Below are 24,957 nucleotides of genomic sequence, written 5' to 3' on the forward strand. Positions count from 1 at the left end.
AACTTCAAAATTCCATTCTCTTCTTTCACATTTTACCGATTTCTGGCATCTTAATGTTTTCGGTGACAAAGGTGGTTTTGTAAAGGAGAATTGGGTATTACTGGGGGGAGATCATCATATAACTAGCACTACGTTAGTGAAAAACTGTACAAAAATAAGTAATAGTTGCTGTCCCAAGGCAAGTTCACCGCCTGCTAAGGGTACCCGACATGGAATATGCAGTGTTGTCACCTAGAGGCAGAGATGGTGACTCAAGTCCTGTGGAGGGAGCAGTCGAACCCACCCAGGGGCGTCAGAGGAGGCGAGTATAAATGAAGGACTGGAAGAGGGTTAGGGTTTTTATCAAGTGCAACATGGGAAAGAACATTCCGAGAAGCATGGACAGATGTACTTCTTCGACAATGCAGCAGTGTAGGGGGTAAAAAAGGAACCATCCGGAGCTGAGGCTGAACACATAGGTGGGGCTCTTGGCTGTCACACTAAATTAAGATTTGGGGCAAAGTTGGAAACGGGGAAGGTGGCAGAGAAAAGGCTTCTTCCGCACTTCTTTGGTCTCAAGGAGAAGGGGCATTTTTCCTAAGTACTCGGGTGGGCTCTCCAATCTCTTATTCACTCCTATGGTGGTAGAGTGACTTACTTGATTCATACATTTAGAAAAAACTGGGTGTGCACAGCCCTCTGTCCCTTTACTTTGGGAGCCCAGCTACCCTCAGAAAATCCATGTGTACTCTGTCCTTTCAGGCAGGAAAAACATCCTCTTCAGCCAAGAAGTCTGGGTGACCCCTGTGCCCATGACCAGGTGAGCAAGTCCTCTCCTCTGGGGGCGCAGCCTAGGAGGCCCCTCGCTGCCGCACACCTAACCTCCTCCCCCCTGACTACTCCATCTACGAAGGCCGAGATGTTCGCTGCTTCCCCACTGCCTAGAACAGAGCCCGGCAGGGTCCACTACTAATGATGACCTTTTCATGAGAACAAAACTCAACAGAATTCTTTCTTATGAGTGAGCTGAGATTCTGCTATTTTGTTAATTCTCCTCGATCCCAGCATTGTCTTTTCAGAAGGCCTAAGTGTATTAAGTGCATCTAAAAAGTAAATGAAATGGAAGACTACACAGGAAAGAAAATGGTTCTGAGGATACATTTTATGCTCAAAAATGTATGCTCATGGGCTTCCCTGGTGGTGCAGTGGTTGAGAGTCCGCCTGCCGATGCAGGGGACATGGGTTCGTGCCCCGGTCTGGGGGGATCCCACATGCCGCGGAGCGGCTGGGCCCGTGGGCCGTGGCCGCTGGGCCTGCGCATCCGGAGCCTGTGCTCCACAATGGGAGAGGCCACAGCAGTGAGAGGCCCGCATACCGCAAAAAAAAAAAAAAAAAAAAGTATGCTTGTTATACCCTTATGAGGTAGGTATAATCACCCCCATTTTTTTTTTTTTTTTTTTTTGCGTAACGTGGGCCTCTCACTGTTGTGGCCTCTCCCGTTGCGGAGCGCAGGCTCCGGGCACGCAGGCTTAATGGCCACGGCTCACGGGCCCAGCCGCTCCTCGGCACGTGGGATCTTCCCGGACCGGGGCACGAACCCGTGTCCCCTGCAACGGCAGGCGGACTCTCAACCACTGCGCCACCAGGGAAGCCCAATCACCCCCATTTTACAAATAAGGAAACAGAGGCACAAAGGGTCTAATCAACTTCTCCAAGTTCCCGCAACTGGTGAGTTCAAGGCCAGGCAGCGTGGCCCCAGGACCTGCGCTCTAGGCCGCCATATCCTACGCTCTTGCCTCCATCATGTCCCTGCTCTCGTCGGGGATCACAGTTCCTGGATGGAAGCAATAGTTCCTCATCGACGGTCTTCAATCCAGCCTCAAACAGGCAGATGGCATGGGCCCACCGTCGATATTTTTAGATTCAAAAGAAGCATAAAATCCCAAAGAAAGTCCTGAATTTAGGAAAAGATTCTCACCAATCAGAATAATTTTATGAAATTTTATTTTTAGGCATATCCTTAAAACTCTTTAATTACTTCTTTACTCTTAAAAATTTTGATGGTTTTTTCATAACCAAAGATGATCACTTGTGAGCAAAAGATACCCTGTTATGATTCTCATTTTTCAAAAGATTAAGCATATTCTTCATTATATTATTAGTAATAAAATCTTACAGATGGTTCCAGAAATACGTTTAATTTTAAAACTCAGTGGGGCTCTGAAATCTAATTAATGTTTCTGCTAAATGTTACTTTACAGAAAGCCAAGCTGTGAAAAATTAAGATTGATCTAAGATGCCATTTGGTACTTTCTTGTTCTTCTGCACTTCCCCCCATGACTTCTTCAAACCACAATCCCTTTCTCCACCAACAGGAAAACACCAAATGATTCAAGCCCATCCAAGAGTACAATAACATACACTTTGCCAGGAAAAACCCTGCTGAGATCTAGCAAGTCTTTTGCTATCTTTCATTCTTATGACTATTAAATTGTCAATAAATCACTTTAAGAAATAGCTATTCTTTTCTTTAAAGGCACATTTTTGTATTCTAATGCTCATCATATATATAGAGAGGTTATTTTAAATGCTACACATTCTCATATGCAAGGATAAAAAAGACGCACACAATTTTCAGAACCATTAAGTATACATTTCTTTCCCCTACAGCAAAAAAAAAAAAAAAAAAAAAGGAAAAAAATACACTTCGGTAAAGCTCCCAGGCTGTAGGATTTTTAAATTATACATCAGTAGTTCAATCGGGTTTCAGTGTTAACTCCATAACTCTGCCCGATCAACTACACCAGACTTGCATGCACTCATGCATCTATAATAAATGGATACAATATACTTTATCAGCAAACATGCTATAGCTTAACAACTCCAGAATTTATTCTGAGGTAAGGAGTAACTGAAAACACATGTGACAAATGTAAACTTAAATGCTCTAGAAAAATAGGCTAAGGAACATCATCTTGCCATGGACTCAGTAACACCAAAACAGACTAGAATATAACAGCAAGTTAGAATCTCACCCAGAAGTTCAGCAGATACTTCAAACTCAGCACACCCAAAACGATTTCCCTAAACATGCTGCTAATTACCCCTCCCTTTCCTACTACGAATTAAGAGCATCACCACCCACTAAGTCAATCAACCTAGAAGCTTAGGTTGTCTTCAGTCTTCCTTGTATCTTCTTTCCCAACCTACACTCTGCTGGTCCCATCCACTTCCGCTTCCATCACACCCTCTGCCCTTTTTCTGTCAATCCTCATCCCTAGATGAGGGCAGTAACTCCTCACAGGTAGCCCTGGATGGCTTCAAGCCAGCCTCCACACTGCTATGACCTTTAAAAAGTGAGTCCCAGCTTAAAATCTTTCAATAGCTACAAATAAAGTTCAAATCTCTACACGGTTGGCCCTTCACAATATGGCCCAAACTCACCTTCTAGTTTCACTTCCTGTTACTTTTTTTTTTTTTCCCCTGCTACTTTTATGATCTGGCCACCTTGAACTATTTGTCATTCCCAACACACAATGTATTTTCATGCCTCTCTGACCAGTGTTTGCTTTTCATCTGCCTGTGATGCTCTTCCTCACCATCATCTGGCAAAACCCTATGCATCCTCTCAAGACCCAGTCAAATGTCCAAAACCTTTTCCAAATTCCTCCATCCTCCAGGCAAAATAAACTGTTTCTTCAGCATTTCATGGCATGGACTAAGGACTCAGGTGGCCTGAGTTCTGCCCCTTCTTATCTGTTTCATTTGGGACGAGTTACGTAATCTTTCTGTATCTTAGTTTCCTTATCTATAAAATGAGAATTATTATGATTATTGTTATAGCACCTAACACCACTTGTGTTCTAGTTGGTCTAAATGCCCAAATTTATTATTATTATTATTAAAGGATGAACTCCTTGAGTACAGGAACCATATCATATACTCTTAATTTCATCACCTAAAACTGTGACTGGTGTATAAGAAAAGTTAAGTAAACATTTTTAAACATAATTTACATCAGGAGAGACAAGCAAACAATACTATGAAGCAATTATGTAACAGCATTTTGTGGTCTTGGAAGCAGAGGGGTGGGAAGGAGAATGAATATGACTAGACCGACCAAAATCCCTAGTACTTTTGATAGCAGTTCGATCACTATAATACAGAAGTAAACATAAGTACAATAGTATCTCTAATGTAGCATAATAAAGATATGGATCATTCCATCATGTTGGCAACGCTTTTCAAAGTGCTGCTAAAATGTGAAACTACTGATGTTAGGAATCTATACAAAGCTGATATTAAATAACTCTGTTGCCTTTATACACTGACATCTTACTTCTCCCAATTTTTATTGAAATATTTCAAGCCTACAGAAAAGTGGAAGACCAATGCACCATATACTTATATATGCTTCACCAAAATCCATCAATTATTAACATTTTGCCAGATTTAATCTATTTATATTAGGGCTTTTTTTTTGCAGGGGGGTGGGGGGCGCTGATCTATTAGAAAATCTCAGACGTCGTGAACACTCCGAATATTTCAAGTATGTAACACCAAAGAACAAGACACATTATCCTACATAATCACAGTACAACTATTACACCCTTTCAAGAAATTTAAAATTGGTCCGTTACTTGGTAATAAACGGTCCATATACCAAACTCCCCACTTGTCCCAAAATCGTTCTTTAAGGCTGTTTCCTTTAGGTGGGTTGGGGAGGGGAATTCAGAATCCAACCCTGGAACATACATTGCCTTTACTGGCACATCTCTTAAGTTCCCTTTGCTCTAGAACAGTCCCCTGGCCTTTGTTTGTCTTTCCTGATGTTGACTTTTGAAGAGTCTAGTCCACACTATCTGGCTTTGCTAACTGTTTCCCCTAGATTTTGGTGGGACTATTACACAGGTGATTTTGTGTTCTTCTTATGGCATCACATCCAGTGACAGATCATGCTGATTTGTACCATTATCAAGGATACAACTTTTGATCCCTTGGTTAAGTGGTATTTGCCCAATTTTTCCACTAATAGAGAAATTCCTTTGTGTAACTGCTAAGTAATGTGGGTGGTGCACTTTGAGATAGTACGGATATCCTGTTCCTTAACAGCTCTACTCAATGGTCTTCTCATCCACTATAATCTCTGTCTGAGTCAATTCTGATTCTGATGGTGGTAAAATGGTATGGTGGATTTTTTTTTCCTTATGATTCTGTCTATATTATTAACTGATATTTTTCTATTAAAAAGTTTTTCCTTTCAAGTCCCTCCCCATTTTTAATATCACTAAGGTATAAAGGACTATTTTATTCAATGTGTTAAAATCCATTATTATTATCATCATTATTCTTTTTGAAGCTCAAATTGCCCCCAATTTGGCTGGGCTGCCTCTTACCTGCTTGGAGATTTCCCCTCTTCAGGCAGATCCTTTAGACATGACTCATCTGGCACAATGTAATTCAGGCTCACTTTATACTTTTTTCTATCCTAGACCTAGATCATCCATTTCTTTAAAGAAACAGTGGTTCTTTTTAATGGGGAATGGTATTCCAAAACTAAGATCTGGGTACTAGACAGATCTGGGTGCTAGATGTGCTCATCACTGAAATTTTTAAAATCATATAGGAGACCCTAGTATAAGGAAATTCTACTCCCCTGAGAATGTCAGAACAACATATATCAAAAGGAAAATGAGGCAGAGGTCTTAACCTCCACTCTATATTCCCTTTGTTATCTCTCCATTACCTCCACTGATTAGGAAATGGTACGGTGTTGTATACTCTTCCCCAGGAGCTGTTTTCAGGAAAGGACTAAACTTCCATTTGAAGTTTGCAACCTGATACCTGATCATCTTAAATTCACATCCCCTCTGAATCAGGACTGGCCCCTCCTATTGGGGTAAGGAGGGTATAACGATTAAAAATGGGACCAATATCTTCTTGGTTGAGATCATTCAACCTCTAGTGGTCTGAGACTATACCTTAATCCTATACAGGACCAATTGAATAGGAAGTATTTAACAACTGCTGCATCACCCACACAGTATGAAGTTGCCTTGCATTGGGTCCAATGTTCCTCCCACTAGCAACAATGATTTATAAGATAGGTAGTAAAGGCTACCCATATACACAATGCATGGATGGATATTAAATAGCCTTCTCTTCTAGAATAAGAAGGCTCAGAACTCTACTGAAGTTCGAGTCTTCAGATGTTTTTTTGAATATTAGGATGTGTGGCTGAGGATAAAGCTGACCCAAGGCACGCACAACTAGACCTCACCAGCAGAGGTCAGGAGAGGATAAGGAGTGTAAGAAGCAAAGAGTCGTGTTTTGATAGAATGATGATATTGAAAAGTCAGTGTATTTTGAGCAAGATTTCACACCTCGTAAAATTAAAATATAATTTTTAAAGATCTGAAAAGGCTCCAATATTCTGTTAAGCCAAGCAAAATACTGCACTGCAAAAAGGAGTAGCTGAATCCATGAAAATTCATAGCTTTACATATCCTTTCCTCCTTATTAAAAACATCAATAAGCTCAAAGAAACAATATAATCCATTATTAATAGTGTTCTCTGCAGAGTAAATATAATAAGTGTGTGTGTTTATTTGCTTCAGTGACTGTCAGGGGGAATCCAAAGCAGTCTGCAAACACCAACACCCCTCCTCTTACGAGGGACTGCCTGCCTTCCACACCCTATTTTAAACAGAGAATTACCTTATGTAAAAGGAATACACTGGCAAAGCTGGAACAAAAGCCCCGATGACCTGACTATGCATCAATGTACAAGTGTTCCCGAACAGCAGGCAGGAAGTACACGTTGCAAGTGGATGCTTTGTGAAGACTGATGAACACTTGTACGCTTCCACAAGGCTATCCTTTCCACTGATTTTATTCAATGCCGCATATGAATATGCAGAATTTTTTATTAGTTTCCTAGAAATGGCAGACCTTGGCCATTAGGACTAGGCAATCACTGAAGAACGTATGAACTAAACTGAAACTAGAAAAATTGGGGGAAATCCTGATAAACTAAAAAGTTTCCAGCCTCAGACTGCTCTGCATGTGTCTAAAGTTCTCATTCCACTTTAAAGAAACCAACTGGGCCACAGGATATGAGGGCAGTTTATAGACAAGGGGAGGACGGAGTCTCAGTCGGCAGCCTCAGAACCCCCACTCCCAGTAAAAGCCTGACGAGGGAATATGAAACTATGTCTTACGTTAAATTATTAAGGTGTGCGTATCATTTCATAGTGATTCCCTGTTATATTAAACTGTTTAGAGCAAACAATCCATTAATTATAACTTTAACTGCATTGGATAAGAGGTCTTTTACTGTACAGGCAAATCTCTTTAAAAAAAAATTAAAAACAAACAACCTCCCTCAAGCACGCATTCTCCAACTAGGTTTTGTCTCATATTTCTTCTTTCCTTCACTGTCACATTTCTTGAATCATCTACGCTACTGGTTCCCACATGTCTGAATTTTCTGGACCAGGAATTCGTTCTGAAAGGGGAAGAGAGGTGGCATTGGAAAGAAAAGTCAACAGTGGGTTGCCAGATTTTTATTCTGCCAAATATGGATAAGGTACCTTCCAACTCTTCTCTCCCTCATTTCTCAAATAAAGCACACTGTCAACATTTGAAAGGACAAGCTCCGTCAACCTTTAAATTCACCTGTTTAATGACATAACACAGTCTTTATGTTCACCTGGTCGTTTACTCAGCCACCATTTATTATGCACGTACTATGTGCCCTGCTCTAGGTTCTGGGGATACAACAGTGAACAAAGCAGATGAAACCCCCCTCCTAGAGATTACATCCTAGTGAGGAAACAGACAAAAAAAAAGACATAAGTAAAATACTGAGTAAGTGAAACAGTGTGAGTACTCAAGAGAGAAACAAAGGACCGAGGGGGATAGTTGAAATGCAGGGGGGAGGGAGTTCCCAACGTAAGATCTGAGATGCCAGGGAGGGTCCTATTCCGAAGGTGGCGTCATACAGTAAATACCTGGAGCAGATGAGGGACCATGCCCTGTAGCTTTTGGGGGTAGGAGGAGGGGCTCCCCAGGAGAGGAGGCAGCCAGGCAAAAGCCTGAAAGAGGGAACATGGCGGGCTGGTCGGGGAACACTGAGGAGGCCGGTGGGTGAGCAAGAGATGGGAGCAGGAGAGGAGAGACTCACGGAAACCAGTCACACGGGGTTCTGAGATCATTCTAAGGACCTTCCCCTTTACTGTGGATAAGCTGGAGAGCAGGCAGGATGTTCCCATCAAGAGTGACACACTCTCTCTTATTTTAACAGGATCATTCCGGCTCTTGTGGTGAACAGACAGCGGACACTAGCAGAAGAAAGAAGCTGGAAGCCCCAGAAGAGAGGTTCCAGCAGACCAGGCAGCAGAAGCGCGGATGCTGAGAAGTCATCAGACTGTGGACACACACTGAAGGCCAAGCTGACACATGAGGTGTGGGGATGGTCAAACACAACTCAGAAGTTTTTAGACTGAAACCTGGAAGGGTGGCGCTCCCACTGGTTGAGATGGAGAGCTTGTTCACAGATGGATTTGAAGAGAATAACAGAAACCCCAGTTTCGACATTTTAAAGACATCTGAGTGTATGGAGTAAGCCAGACACTAAGTCTAGACACTGAAATGCACACACAGTCTGGGGGCTGGCGTTTAAAGCCAAAAGACTAGATGAGATGACCGAGGAGGAGATCCAGACAGGAAAGAGAAGTTCCAGGCCTGAGCCATGGGCTCAGGATAAAGTCATGAGACGAGAAGGAACAAGTGGAGGAAATGGAGAAAGAGCAGCCAGTGAGGAAAGAAGAATATGTGGAGAGTAGGGGGTTCTGAAGGCCAAGAAGTGGGAACGTGTGAGAGTGAGGCTAAGCAACCAATCACACGCGTGGGTGGGTCACTGGGAACTGACTACTTGGTGTGACAGTGCAGAGATAAGAAATAGGAAACACGAAGCACGCACATCGGCTGGGCAAGGCCAGAGAAGGAGGTACTGGAGGTTTGAGAGGGAATAGGAAGCTGCACTAGTTAAAATGGGAGCAGAAATTCGCTAGGAGGAAGCGGTATGATGTCCAGGCAGCATAAACATCCAGCTGAGGTTTGTGAACATGGATGTAAAGTAAAACCAGTCATCCCAGTTGAGAGTCTTTTCCCAGTTGCACTGAGCCGCTCAGGTGCAGGCGCTGCAGAGGCACAAAGTTCAGCCCAGGAGAAGTGGGCAGGAGGGGGGAGGGGGCAGTCCCAGCCTGTGGCAGAGCTGAGCCGGGAAGAGAGGGGAATGAAGACATAACAGTTGTGGGATCCAGAGGGTCCACGGATTAGCCAAGTCAGGGCACTAACAGAGAGAGAATGGCCGGAACGTGGACACAAGCAAATCCCTGTGTGCCCACTTCCAAGTGGTCTGGTAGAAGTTCACCAGGGGCAGAATTGGTAGAAAGCGCCGTCACTTCCTTCTCCTGCATCCCTGGGCCGCAGGGGCCCGCCTTCTCCGCCAGCACCACTGCCACGACACGCTGCACACACCATGCCCCTGAAAGCCACTATCATTTCCCACTACTGTCCCACCTGACCTGCCTCTAGTCACTGGATGAACAGCCAGCCTCTCAGAGCAGAAACTATGCCGTATTTGATCCTGATGTTCCAGGCTATGGCCTCGATTCTAGACCCGTGCTTGATATATAGTTGCTAAGCAGTAATAGAGCTTTATTAAGAGAAAGAAACTTCTTTGCCCAAACATCAAGGTTATGACACAGAATCAGGCAGTCACAAGAGAATTTAACCGCAGGAAGTACCCGTAGGGCTCTCTACACGGTATATGTAAAATGGCACTTTTTATCCAGAGTTATGCTACAGTTCTAATTTTCAGGAAATTTTTTACTTTAGAAAGATTTTCTAAAATATTTTTCAAATTCCAATTCCAATTTTACCTCCATTGTCTGAAACCCAGCCTCCTTCCCCCATCAAACATAAACAAACTGAGAATAATCCCCCCGATCAATAGCCTCCCTCTCAAATCATAAATTCTACAATTCATTTTTAGGTACATAAAACAATGGAGAGGGGGAGGGAGGCTCTGAGCAACCTTAAACATTCAGTCGCTGGTTCTCATGCACACCCAGCTATGGAGTCAGCTCCCCAGCCAAGTGCAATGAAGAAAGGGGAACCACTGAGTTACAAAAAAACTGATGAGTTTACTATATGTAAGACTTCTAAGTCTTTAAAATGCACATGTACTTATTTGACTACAGCAAACTCTTTTTGTTGTTGTCTGTGGAAAATGTGATTAAAAGCTCACGGCACAGTTATGTTCCGAAGAGCTGCTGGTCTGGACCACGGCTTTAGGAGCCGCATGGTGCTTTAGAGGCACCCGGGAAACTTGTACACTTTAGGGGCCCAGGCTCTCGCTGCTCCCAAGCTCTGTGCTCTCACCAGGCCCGAGTCCTGAGGCATCCTCGATGGAGAACTACCCGCGCACAATGCACTCTCTGCTAACGCCTACCTCACCTTTTTTCCAAGTACCTATCAGAAGTTCCATAAAATCTAAAATTATTTCACCATTAATTTAATTACTTTCTTACAGTAAGAAACATGAGGGTCAAATTCTAACGATGACTACAGCACTGACATATATAACACGGCACTCACAATCTCAACGGTAGCAGGTTTTATTCCTCTGATGAATGTAATTCCCCGGTAACTGTAAACAAACGCAGAGTTGGACTTACCCGTTCCATAGCTGCATTATGATATGGGAGCTCCTCTTCGCTGCAGAGGAAAAACAGTGGATGTGAAATAGTTGAAACCAGAGCAAACTTTTAAAACATTATAAACCTGTAGGTAAACATGATGTACAACCATTTATTTATCATCTCAAGAGCTACGTAAGCTTCCACTCCACCGAATTTAACATAAAACAATGAGCTATTCTGTAACCACGTCCCCTGTCTTCAAATCTCTAGACACACTCTGTCCAATCCAGTCATCTCCTGTCACAGGTGGCTGTTTAATTTTAAATGTAAATGTAAATGAAATAAAATTAAAATTTCAGTTATAAGCCTCATTAGCCATGGTTCAGCTACCATACTGAACAATGCAGATACAGTGAGAACACTTGCACCACTGCAGAGAGTTCTACTGGACAACACTGCTCTAGTCCAGGAGTCAACAACCTTTTCCTGCAAAGGTAAATGTTGAATTGTAAATATTTTAGGCTTTGTGGGCCCCACGGTGTTTTTCATAATACTCAACTTTGATGTCGTACTGTGAAAGCAGATACTGACAGCATGTAAATAGAGTGTGGTTTTGTTCCCATGAAACGTTTACAAAAATAGGTGGTGAGCTGGATTTGGCCTATAGGCCATAGTTTGCCAACCTCTACCCTAGACCATCACCTCCACTTTCTGTCTTCAACTACAGCCTGTAACAAATGATTGTTCAAAAAAATTAGTATAAGGAAATAAAACTGCCTCCCATGGATTTATGAATTAAAAAGAAAACTTCAATTTTTATTCTGTAAATAAGGAAAGCTTCATTTGTCGAAACTTCAATGGGAATAATTTTTAAAAATGTAAATATAATAAAAGATCAAATCCATTTCTCTGATACAGTAATTTTGTGATACCACCTGCAATATAAAACATTCTGAGACTCTTGAATTAATTGTCAGTAATATGAAAACCATGTACTATCTGTAAACAGTGCTATGTACTTTGAGTTGCTCTATCAGTAGTACTGATGTTTTGACAAGAACTATCCATATTCTTCCCTTAGTTTCTATTGACACCAGATAATAACACTTTTAAGAGTACAATATGTTAGTATTCAAGAGTCCAACGTTTTCAAAAGCACTCTTTTGCTACTCTGGAGAGTCCTTAGGTGAAGCGTGAAGCTACAGCAATGAAACTGACCAAAAGGTGTAAGAGCCAAAAGAGATCTCAGAGAGATAGTCCAACCCCCTCATTTCACAGATAAGAAAACTAACATTTTCACTCAGACACCATCACTCATCCTCGTACAGAGATGTTCAGCACTATCTAACCCAGTGGGTTCAAACTTAGATAAGTATCTATCTTCAGATTGTGCAAGAGTATATGAAAAACAGGCTAAGAAACCAATTCTCAAGAAAAAGAATATGAGGATTAAATATAAGTTGTTTTTTTTTTTGAAGTGCCTACTCACCTTTTTTTTTTTAAATAGCTTTTGTTAGGCTCTTAGTCTAACTTTCCCTGCTGATTTGTAATCCTGATTACTAGTAATGCATGAATTACCAGTGATGCATGAATGGCACCCATCCATTCTTCATTTACTGGCAGAAGAAGGCCTGTCAACACTACTGGAATGTACTTGCTAGGTGATGAGGTCAGCAAGGACATCTTGAAAGAATAAGAACATCTGGCAACCTCTGTGTGCACCAACAATGGTATTTCTGGGGTGAGTGGGTTGGGCTGCTCTGGGCAAGAGCAACCTTCTGTGCAGCTGATTTGAGCAGATCCTGACCTAACACTGAACACTGAACATTCCTAACTGCACATGAAGTGCCAACTCTGGCTGCCACCAGAGGACAAGCTCTTCAGTGTCCTCCTATTCACTAAACAAGACTAACAGACCTAACTGTGCCTGTTCTCAACACTGAATCAGAACCAAGTTCTGCACACGTCTGTGGAGTGGTGCGAATCATCTGCTCAGGCTACATGGTCTGTGCCAGGCAGGTCCTACCCCCGCCTCTGGCAACCACCAGTATGTCCCCTATATGTATGAGTTTGGGTTTTCCTTTTTTTACATTTCACACATAAGTGACATCACACAGCATTTGTCTTTCCCTGACTTATTTCACTTAGTATAATGCCTTTAAGGTCCACCCATATTGTTACTAATGGCAGAATTTCCTTCTTTTTTATGGCTGAATAATATTCCCCTGAATATATTCACCACATATCCATTCATCCGTTGATGGGTGCTCAGGTTGTTTCATGTCTTGGCTACTGCGAATAATGCTGCAATGAACATGGTGGGTACAGATACCTTTTTGAGTTAGTGCTTTCATTTCCTTCAGATACATACCCAGAAGTGAAACTGCTAGATCAGACAGTAGTTCTATTTTTGATTGTTTGAGGAACCTCCATACTATTTTCCATAGTGGCTATACCAATTTACGTTCCCACCAACAGTGTACAAGGGTCCCCTTTTCTCCACATCCTTGCAAAACTTGTTATTTCTTGTCTTTTTGATGATATTCATTCTAACGGGAACAAGGTGATATCTTGCTGTGGTTTTGATTTGCATTTGCCTGATGATTAGTGATGTTGAACACATTTTCATGTACCTGTTGGCCATCTTCTTTAGAAAAATACCTATTCAGATCCTCTGCCCATTTTTTTATTGGATTGTTTGGAGGGTTTGTTTGGCTAGAGTTGTATAAGTTCTTTGTATATTTTGGATATTAGTCCCTTATCACAGTGGTCCCCAACCTTTTTGGCACCAGGTACTGGTTTCGTCGAAGACAATTTTTCACGGACGGTGGTGGGGGGATTGGTTCAGGTGGTAACGTGAGCGATGGGGAGCAGCAGATGAAGCTTTGCTCACTCGCCTGCCACTCACCTCCTGCTGTGTGGCCCGGTTACTAACAGGCCACAGACTGGTACCGGTCCACAGACTGGGGGTTGGCGACCCCTGCCTTATCAGATATATGATTTGCAAATCTTTTCTCCCATTCAGTAGGCTGCCTTTCATTTTCTTCATGGTTTCCTTTGCTATGCAGAAACTTTTTAGCTTGATATGGCCCCACTTGTTGTTTGTTTGTGTTTGTTTTTACTTTTGTTGGCTTTGCTTTTGGTGTCAAATCCAAAAAATCATCACCAAGACCAATGACAAGGAGGTTACCACCTACTTTTTCTTCTAGGAGTTTCATGGTTTCAGGTCTTATGTTCAAGTCTTTAATCCATTTTGAGTTGATTTTTGGGTATTGTATAACATAGTGGTCCAATTTCATTCTTTTGCATGTAGCTGTCCAGTTTTCCCAACACCATTTACTGAAGAGACTGTCCTTTCCTCTTTGTATATTCTTGGTTCCTTTGTTATAAATTAATTGACCACATATGCACGGACTCTAACAGATCTACGTGTCTGTTTTCATGTCAGTACCATACTGTTTTGATTACTGTAACTTGTAATAGAGTTTGAAATCAGGAAGCATGATGTCTCCAACTTTGTTCTTCTTTCTCCAGATTGCTGTGGCTATTCTGGGGCTTCTGTGGTTCCACACAAATTTTATAATTGACTGTTCTATTTCTGGGAAACATGCCACTGGAATTTTGATGAAAACTGCATTAAATCTGTAGACTGCTTTGGGCAGTATGGACATTTTAACAATATTAATTCTTCCAATCCATGAGCATGGAATACCCTTCCATTTATTTGTGTCTACTTATATTTCATCAATGTCTTACAGTTTTCAGTGTACAGGTCTTTTACCTCCTTGGTTAACTTGAGATTCCTAGGTATTTTATTCTTTTGGATGCAATTGTAAATGAGACTGTTTTCTTAATTTCTTTCTGATAGTTTGTTACCAGGGTATAGACATACAACTGGTTTTTGTATGCTGATTGCATATCCTACAACTTTACTGAATCCGTTTATTAGTTCCAACATTTAGTGGAGTCTTCAGAGACTATATAGACAGACATATCATCTGCAAATGGAGCTGGTTTTACTTCTTTCCTTCCAATTTAGATGTGTTTTATTTCTTTTTCTTGCCTAATTGCTCTGGCTAGGACTTGCAATATTATGTTCAATAAAAGTGGTGAGAGTGGGGACCCTTGTCTTGTTCCTCATCTTAGAGGAAAAGCTTTCAGTTTTTCATCATTGAATATGATGTTAGCTGCAAGCTTGTCATGTAGCCTGTATTATGTTGAGGTACATTCACTCCATACTCATTTTGTTATGAGTTTTTATCCTGAATGGATGTTGAACTTTATAAAGTCTTAAGACCTCATAGATAGAATGCGATCCATTCATGAATTTTCTTGCACTATTGCTCCATTTCTAAAATCTTTCATACAAAATCTGCTATGTGCTCAACACTGATCTCCAAAGAACTTTTCCTCTTCTAGTCTCTGTGTTGGCATACACTCTTTCACGGCCTTCCAAAGAGAAAACAGGGAACTACGCCTTATCAAGAGCTATACACAATGTATACATACACACGTGAAACACTGTGGCAGCCTCAGGCACCATGGCTGGCATGCTGCAGGAGTGTACTAATGTTGCTGAATGAATGTATGAAGGGAAGGATGAATGCATGCCTGCATTCATGTATGCATCCTTACCGTGACACCTAAATATCCTCCAAGTAGAAGAAAGGGAAGACCAAAATCTGGGTGACTGCAGTGTTCCTTTAGATCAGCAAACTACAGCCCCTGAATGAAATCTGGCCATCGGCCTGTTTCTGTAAATGAAGTTTTACTGGAACAGCACCATGCTCATTTATATATTGTCTATGGTTGTTTTCAGGCTACCATGGTAGAGTTCAATAGCTGTAAGAAAAACCATATGGTCCACAAAGCCAAAAAGTATTTAGTATCTGCCTCTTTACAGAAAATGTTTTCCTACCCCTGCTTTAGAAAACGAAGGTTTGTCGTCTAATGGAAAGAGGCACCTAGAGACTGCTTAAAGAAAACACCAAGCTGATAGCAAGAAGCTACGCCTCGTAGAAATACACAAAGTAAAAACAACAACATAGTCATCACTGGAAACCCAGGGACCTTACCCGGATCTATTTTCTTTTATCTGCTATTAAGCTTAAAAGAATTACTAATTAGAGTGTATGTGCTTGTAATTTCTCAATAGCTCAAATGGAGTATTTCTGTAACTATGAGATAAACTTTCATTTGGAAACATAAAAGTTAACTTGTGAAAATCAGTTATTCAATATACTGACTAAATTTTATTTCTGATTTTGTAGCAAATTTTGCCTAAGTTTAGATTTACTCTAGTCAAAATTACTGGATGGGTAGAAAGAGTTCTCAAGGCCTCGTCATTAAAACAGATATTCTTTAAAAACAGAAACACCATTATTCTGGCTTACAAATATTTATATAGTCACATTAAACTACAGACAATGTGCTAAATTTTATAAATATACACATTTTGATAAGTAGTTGAAAATCTGAAGCTTGGTATTAATTTTATCTTTATTTTTGAAACAATTTCCTTCTAATTCTTCTATTAATAACTTGTGGCCTAAAAGCATTATCTATGATTATCCAAATACCAAGCATTCTTTGTCGAGCAGACTGACAGTGACTATTTTTGAAAAAAGTGTTGAAAGTTCAAATACTGAAAGTTCTCTAAGTTCTTAAATAAGCTCGATTTCTCCATTCTCCAGATACAAGTCCATCACAGGCATGCAGCTAGGGACAGCCACCCATTTCTGCGTACTAAACAAAGACGACCCTGTTCCAGCATCACGCCAGGCTGGTTTGGCAACAGTTTTTATATTTATTGTGAAATCTGCTATAAAACCAAGTTAGTCCTATACTGTATTTGTTAATTACTGTCATCCTTCTCCACATATCATAACAAGTAATTTAAGTTACAAAAACTGTAATTAGGTATGAAGTCAGCAGCCTTCAGAGAAGGCTGCAAAGTTACTTTGTACCATTTTATTGACCTTGACACTTAAAACGCATGTTTATCACAGAACCAATCAGAAATTACAAAGAACTAAGACAGCAGAAAGAAATGCGCTTGATCAAGGTGTGACAGGGAGCAACGTCTAAATGCCTAGGCCAGGTGACTTTATTCAATAGCGCAAAAAAACCCAGCAGCAACCTTGGGAGAAGGTGTCTCACTGAAATGAAGCACTGTAACAAAAATCAATGCCTTTGGTGAAATTCAGTGAAGCCTAACATCACACTAAAATCCATTTCTATGCTTCATTATTTTTGTTTGTGCTGCCTGCTTTAGGATTGCACCATGGAGTTAATACAAAATTTAGGGGGGCAGTATGAGGACTGGTTGGGCTTCGTTTTCAAAGACCGGTGAGCTCACCAGTGGGATCACTTCAAACAGATCCCTCTCCTTAGGCACTCTTCTTTCCCCCTTGAATTTTCTTTCTAGGCATTTCGAAGAGCTTCTTCGATGTTTCTCCTATTAAAACTACAGAGGCAATAGAATGCAGAAGGTCAGAACTCAGGCTCTGCCCTGAGGCTGCCACAGTCAGTTCCCCAATCTTACTGCGAGCGCAACCTGGGCAAGTTGCTTGATCTCTTTGTGCTTCAGTTTCATCTAAAAAAAGACAAAAACAGTACCTATCCCAAAGAAGTTTTGAGAGAAATAATCCATGTTAAGAGCTTAGAACAGTGCCTGGCACACAGTAAGCGCTCAATAAATATTAGCTAATATTATTAAGGTAAATCACTGACTGGCTTTTTTTCCCACTAGAGCCAAATGGACCTCAGCACAGAGGTAAAAAGAAACATGGAGTAACTGAGTGTGATTTTTAGACTGTAGACACAGGCTAGGCTCTTGGGCCAGAACCTAGTTGTTTCAAGCAATGAGAAAAGAGAATTTAGCTAATTCCTAGACCCTTCTGGAATGCACTGATTTTTCATACGTATTTTGTCCTGTATTAGACCATTTTATGATAACATCCTTTGTAGTGGTTCACGCCTATCACAAACACTTGGGGAGGTCAAAATCAGCTGAGTTGTATCCTACCTTCTGAATCAGAATCTGGGATACAACCCAGCTATCTATTTAAACAAACAAACAAACATTTTCCAACTAATTCTAATGTGCAGGAGATTTTGGGACCCACTGATCTTGACAGTGCTAAATGCTCGAAGTGTCCTTCCAAACAGCATTCACATACCTCAGATCTGCACATTAACCCACACAAACGTAAAATCATTTCCTGTCACATTTGTGGCCAAGTTTGATTTACTTAAAAAAAAAAAAAAGCCGAAGTGGGGGTTTCCCTTGGGGACAGTATTTTCATCAGAGTTATACACTGCTCTGTTGGTCTGCTGAAATTCAAAGTCTTCTAATTAGAACTAGGCAGCAGAACATTTCGGATATGCTGATATCATTAGGTAGCATAATGACACCTTACGTTTGTCTAGACCTGTATGTAGTATTCTATCATTTTATTTCTTCAAAGCTTCAAGTACCCCTAAGTATGTAGAGCAATTAATGATTTCTGTTTCACAGATAAGGCGTGAAATAGTTAACTGAAACCAGCAAAGCCAGAAGAAGAGCATACATTCTAACTCCCAGAACTGTTTCTGTTTGCTTGCGTCACCCTGAGAAAAACAAGATACAACAAACTACTTTCTAAATGCAAGAAAACTGAACAGAAAGGAAAAAGAAGGTCTGAGTACTATAAAGTTACTGCTATGAACTCCCTAAGAAATTGTATTCCTCCTTCAAAATTTAATCATGTATCATAACATAAAAATCCCTGGCTTCTTCCTCTTTATAATAAATGAGACTGGGAAAGGATAAATGTGAATAAGTAGTAGGTTAATCACTAAATTGTATGGAACCATACAAACTACAAAGATGCAGAAAAGTCTCCAGCCCATGGGAATCTTACTAAACAAAGCCAGAACCAAACAGGCAAATTCACATCATTTCAGGATGTTTTTAAGAGTCAAAATCACTTTAACTACTTTACTTTATAGTGCTCTAGACCTCTCTCGACTCCTTACATAACATACTCAGGATAAATGGAATTAATTTTCAGAAGCAATAACACGAATACATTTCCCACCATAAGGAAGATCAGTGGCATTTCTTTTCATTGCTCATTTTCAGGCTGCACGATACTAAAGTTCTAACTGCTAATTATTTTTAAAATGCATTTACATAAAATAAAATGTTTTATAATTATTTTTGAAATACAAGTTGCTATTGATTTCCACTTAATTCTGCTAAATTATTAATATAACACATTCATTGCACTTAATGTTCTTACTAAAACACAATGAATATTAAAGATTGTATTCTTAACTATAGTTCAATTTCAATCACACAGGTTAAAAATGCCAGGAATTTAATAAAAAAAGCATGTTGCAGGATCAATCCTGGAATCTTATTCAGAGCAATGCTATTAAAAATAAAGAAAATCAACGAAATAGGAGACCATAGAAACATAATTTTAAAAGTTAGCTTTCAAACTATGCAACTTACTGTAAGAAGCCAAATCTATCCGTGACTTTGTAAACAAGGTAATCAGCATCTTCCCAAGGTTCAATCTCTGCACCTTCTCGTCCCTATAATAGGGGACAAAGAAGGGTGTTATTGGGAATATATAAAACTGAATAATTTCTTAAAAAGAGCAAAAAACAAGACTTATTTTTTGCTAAAAATAAGAGCTGGAACTGAGGCATTATCGACCCTAATTAACTTAAAAAAATTTTTCTGGCAATAATCACTATTTCTTTGATACAAACTTTGGAAGACATTAAGCCGTGATCAGACCTGGGTTCCTGTGAGAAACAGACTGGGAAAGAGGGAGCAATGGAGGACAAGAAGCCACTCAAGAATGAACCGCCAGGGCTTCCCTGGTGGTGCAGCGGTTAAGAATCCGCCTACCAATGCAGGAGACATGGGTTCGGGCCCTGGTCCGGGAAGATCCCACATGCTGCATGTGCCACAACTACTGAGCCTGCGCTCTAGAGCCCGCGAGACACAACTGCTAAGCCCACGTGCCACAACTACTTAAGCCCACTCTCCTAGAGCCCGTGCTCCACAGCAAGAAAAGCCACCACAATGAGAAGCCCACGCACCGCAACGAAGAGTAGCCCCCGCTCACCGCAACTAGAGAAAGCCCGCGCGCAGCAATGAAGACCCAACACAGCCAAAAATAAATAAATAAATTTATTTTTTAAAAACAGAATGAACCGCCAAACTTGAAGGTTTTAGAGTGAAAACGTCTTAGAAGAAAGTATGTCTTGCTTTTTCATCCTAACTTCTCAGAAGAGTAGGCTACCTACTTTGCCTCTCTTCCTCTTCGCTCCCAGCTCTACTGGCCCTGATACTATCCTTGCCAAGGTCAAAACCGGCCTCCCACCGTCAGATCCCGTGGACACTACTCTGGCTTCCTCACCGAGTGGACTTTTCCACTGTGCTTGTCAGTGCTGCCCAACCTCATGACACCATCGTCTCTGGTTCTCCTGCCCCTCCCCTACTCTTCTGTGACAGCTTCCTCATGGGCTGCCCCCACCAAGTGTCCGTGTGCCCAGAGCTCCATCCTCAGCCCACTGCCCGTCACACTCCCCTCCTGAGCTGTGAAGCAGCACTGATTAGAGCAGGAGCCCCAGGGCAAGAGTCTGCACTAATCCCTCACGTTTCACACTTAGTACCCGACTGTCTCGTGGATGTTTTATAACTGCCTGTTCATGTGTTTTCTGAGTAGGCCGTGAGCATCTTGCGGGCAGGGACCCCTTGTAACTCACGTTTGTACAGTGAAACCCCACTGCCTAGCATGACACTTGGCCTGGTCACTAAGTGTTAACTGCATGAAAAAAAAAAATGCACGTGAGCATGAACAAACGATGGTTCTATTGGTTTTAAATTAGTTAAGCAGTTAAATAAATTAATTGGGTTTTTCACGGACTACGTTAAAACCTAATCATAATAATGGGAAACGGTGTCTGATGTTCCAAACAACCAACTTAAAAAGAAACCTTGGGAACATGACTGTTCAGTTGAGCTCTGCCTGTATGCCTCCCTGGAAGCAGGGCACAGTCCAGATGGCCTTCTATAATTTCATGTTCCTGTTATTCTCATAAGTAATCAAAAATAACAGATACGAAATTACATCCAAGTGACATAAATATAAAACATGACATTTATAAATCATGGCTACAACTCATTGTAGATCTCAAGAGCTAAGGTAATAATAAGGATATATGTAAATCATCAACAACTGTGATTTTCTAGGGCATCAAAAATGAGATTCCAGGGTTTCCCTGGTGGCACAGTGGTTGAGAGTCCGCCTGCTGATGCAGGGTACACGGGTTCGTGCCCTGGTCCGGGAAGATCCCACATGCCACGGAGCGGCTGGGCCCGTGAGTCATGGCCGCTGAGTCTGGACTTCCAGAGCCTGTGCTCCGCAATGGGAGAGGCCACAACAGTGAGAGGCCCACATATCGCAAAAAAAAAAAAAAAAAAAAAAAAGAGATTCCATAATTAACTTAAGGATAAAATGCTAATGGAGATTATACATCATGTATAAATTCAAATTTTCAGATCCATGTTCAATTTTTAACATCACGTATCCATTATAAATAAAATGGGTATCCAATTCCATATACTAATATATTAAAATATTTATTGAATACCTAGTATGAGCCAGAACTATTGTAGGTATTTAGGATACAAGAGCAAATCAAACAAAAGAAATTCTTACCCTCAGAGAGTTTACATTCTAGGAGGGAGAGCAGACAACAAAGTATAATATAAAGTATGCTGATACTTTAAATGCTATGGTGAAAAGTAAAGAAGAGAAAGGGGACAGAGAGAGCCAGGGGGTGGAGGGGTGTATTTTTTAAACAGTGTGGTCAGAGAAGATTTCACTAAGAGGTAGCATCTGGGCAAAGAAAAAGAGGAGGCAATAGGGCATGAAGGTATCCAGGATACAAGTGTTCCAGGAAGAAGAAATAGCCAGTGCAAAGGCCCTGAGGCAGGAGCAAGCCTGGAAGAAGTGTTGGAAGAATAACAAGTGACCAGAGTGGCTAAAGCACAGGGAAGGAGGAAGAAAAAATACGGAGATGAAGTCAGAGAAATAAGATGACTTCAACAGTCACGGGAAGTAAACAAAATGCTGCTGTAATTTAAGCTCTCCAAAAAGGAACTCCATTTCTATTTATACTTCTGTAAATAAAAATTACTCAAAGAGTAAATATGAATACTTACTCTGTCATATTTAGCAACTATTTCAGCTCGCTCCTGGGCAAGTTTGATTGCTACATCCTGGTTTGAATCTGTGGAGAGATCAAATTTCAATGAACTGTTATTTAAAGATTTATAAAGTTAATTAATTATAAAACTAAGATAAAACAAATGAAAATAAAACAGTAAATCAATGCTGCCTAAAATGACAAACCAGCAAAATCGAATAAAGTATCCGTAATTATAACTTTGAAATATCAACATATCTACCATCTCAATATTACAATACCATACTCAAAAGAAAGCAAATTTGTTAACACAGCATTAACTTAGGGGATATGGTAAATCTTATCCCTCAAGAGTTAATTTTGGATCTAGTTTCATAGAAATAAATATTAAAGTAGAAACTGGAACTGAGAGCTCTAAGTTTTCAGATGAAATCCACTTGGGTAGATGATGAGAAGAGCATTCAAGAAGGCTTTTAAAATTTTAGGTAGTTTGCTCGCAAAATAAGTCAGTGCAAGATAGACTTCAGGAGTTAAAAAAAATATTTCTCTGACATGATGAATATAATCATTTCTTCATTTAGCCTCTCAGGTCTCCCTTATCAACTGCCCCAACGACTATTATAATCTCCAGTTTTTTACCACAATACAACCGCAAATAAAGTTTTCTTTCTTATTACCACCAGGTTATCTTTCAAAATCATTAAGTCTGATAACAAGTAAAGGTCAAAACATGAAATAGTGTGGATATGATTACACACCCCAACTACCATAAATAAAAATAAAAGATCAATGACTGTATAAAAGGCACCTCTGATCAAGAAGAAAGACAAGCATTCCAGTGGAAACTGGGCAAAGGTCATATGCAAGAAATTCACAGGAGTAACAACAGCAGTGACAACTCTGTGTTCTGCACAGAGTGACCTGCAGATAATAAGATACTGTCAGCATCCAGATACTGCGGGAAAGCACTTTACATGCCTTATCACACTTAATTCTCACAACGGCACTTTACTGTATTAATTCTATTACACAGATGGAAAAAAAATGAGGTTTAGAGATTTTAACCAACTTGTCTAAGGTCACAAAGCTAGTAAACAGCAAAGACAGATTCAAATCCAGACAGTATTGACTCCACAGTCCATAATTTTAACCACTACTTTATAAAAAAGATCACTAAAGACACGAAAAAGGATGTCCAGTTAAAGATGGCAGATGGAACACACACTTTTATATCCATTCCTCCTAAAACCCCACTAAAACGACAATATAGGGATTCTTTAAATCCTTGCCCTCGGTGGCCCAGCAAATGGAGGTTCCAGAGAAGAGGTGAGGGTGGGGTTAAAAACAGGGAGTTGATTAAAGAAGTCAAGTCCCGAGAGTTGAAGGGATGCGTGTGTGTATGTAAGAGGTTGAGTGAGTGCAGGGAAGAAAACCAAATCCTCACCCTCCAAAGCAGGAAACCATGAGATAATGACTAAATCTGCAGAACAGGAAGCGGCAATATAGGCATGGTATCTAGCGCTTTGCAAGTAAACGGATAATGAACCAGCTGGGAGTGGAGAGTGATTACTTCTTTGGGGTGGGCAGCCCGGAGGGAGGGGTGTGGAAGTCAGCTTATTTTTCAAAATAAGTTTTACAGGCTGCTGAATCTTTACACCAAGTACAGCTCTGATAAAAATAAAAGCTAATTTTAAAAGCCAAGACATGGGGGGAAAAAACTCAAGTCATCAGAAACTAAGGAAATACAAATTTTAAAATACCACTTTGGAGGGGGATGGACCTAGAGTCTGTCATACAGAGTGAAGTAAGTCAGAAAGAGAAAAACAAATACCATACGTTAACTATGGAATCTAAAAAAAAAAAAAAAAAAGTTTCTCATGAACCTAGAGGCAGGACAGGAATAAAGATGCAGACGTAGAGAATGGACTTGAGGACATGGGGAGGAGGAAGGGTAAGCTGGGACGAAGTGAGAGAGTGGCATGGACACAGATACACTACCAAATGTAAAATAGATAGCTAGTGGGAAGCAGCTGCATAGCACACGGAGATCAGCTCGGTGCTTTGTGACCACCTAGACAGGTGGGATAGGGAGGGTGGGAGGGAGACGCAAGAGAGAGGGTATATGGGGATATATGTATGCATATAGCTGATTCACTTTGTTATACAGCAGAAACTAACAGAACATTGTAAAGCGATTATACTCCAATAAAGATGTAAAAAATAAATAAAATAAAATAAAGGGACTTCCCTGGTGGCACAGTGGTTAAGAATCCACCTGCCAATGCAGGGGACATGGTTTTGATCCCTGGTCCAGGAAGATCCCACATGCTGTGGAGCAACTAAGCCCATGCACCACAACTACTGAGCCCGTGTGCCACAACTAATGAAGCCCGTGTACCTAAAGTCCATGCTCCACAACAAGAGTAGCCACCGCAATGAGAAGCCCACACACCACAACGAAGAGTAGCCCCCTCGCCGCAACTAGAGAAAGCCCGCACGCAGCGACGAAGACCCAACACAGCTAAAAATAAAAATAAATAAATAAAATACCACTTTGCACCTATCTCACACTGACCAAGAAATGCATTGATATTACTCAGTCTTGATATAGTGTGGGGAAATCTGCCATTAACTTATGCTGTGGGTAGACTTACAAATGTATAAAATCTTTCTGGAAAGCAACTTGATAATATGTATCAAAAATCTTAAAAACAGGGCCTTCCCTGGTTGGCACAGTGGTTAAGTCTCTGCACTCCCAATGTAGGGGGCCCAGGTTCAATCTCTGGTCAGGGAACTAGATCCCACATGCATGCCGCAACTAAGGAGCCAGCGAGCTGCGACTAAAGAGCCCACGAGCTGCAACTAAGGAGCCTGCCTGCCGCAACTTAAGACCCGGCACAACCAAATAAATAAATAAATATTAAAAAGAAAAAAACCTTAATAGGTAGAGACTATAGTCCAATAAATACCCACATAATAGCAAAGTGCTGTCTATATGTTAAATAGTATTAAGGACAAAAGACAAGAAAAGTTTTCTAAAGTAAAGAAAACAATA

The 24,957-nt window shown here is 40.8% G+C and overlaps 1 protein-coding gene across 3 annotated transcripts in view; it reads right to left on the minus strand.

The window, feature by feature from the left end:
- Positions 1-24,957, minus strand: part of USP6NL (USP6 N-terminal like) — a 143,795-nt gene that overhangs the window by 41,255 nt on the left and 77,583 nt on the right. For all 3 annotated transcript variants that reach the window (XM_060006035.1, XM_060006036.1, XM_060006034.1), the window contains 3 exons: positions 21,919-21,986; positions 19,189-19,271; positions 10,725-10,764 (listed from right to left, as the gene is read on the minus strand). In XM_060006035.1, the coding sequence (XP_059862018.1) occupies positions 10,725-10,764; positions 19,189-19,271; positions 21,919-21,986 (191 nt within the window). The remainder of the gene's footprint in view (positions 1-10,724; positions 10,765-19,188; positions 19,272-21,918; positions 21,987-24,957) is intronic.

Source organism: Delphinus delphis, chromosome 2 (genome assembly GCF_949987515.2).
Source record: "Delphinus delphis chromosome 2, mDelDel1.2, whole genome shotgun sequence".
NCBI lineage: Eukaryota > Metazoa > Chordata > Mammalia > Artiodactyla > Delphinidae > Delphinus > Delphinus delphis.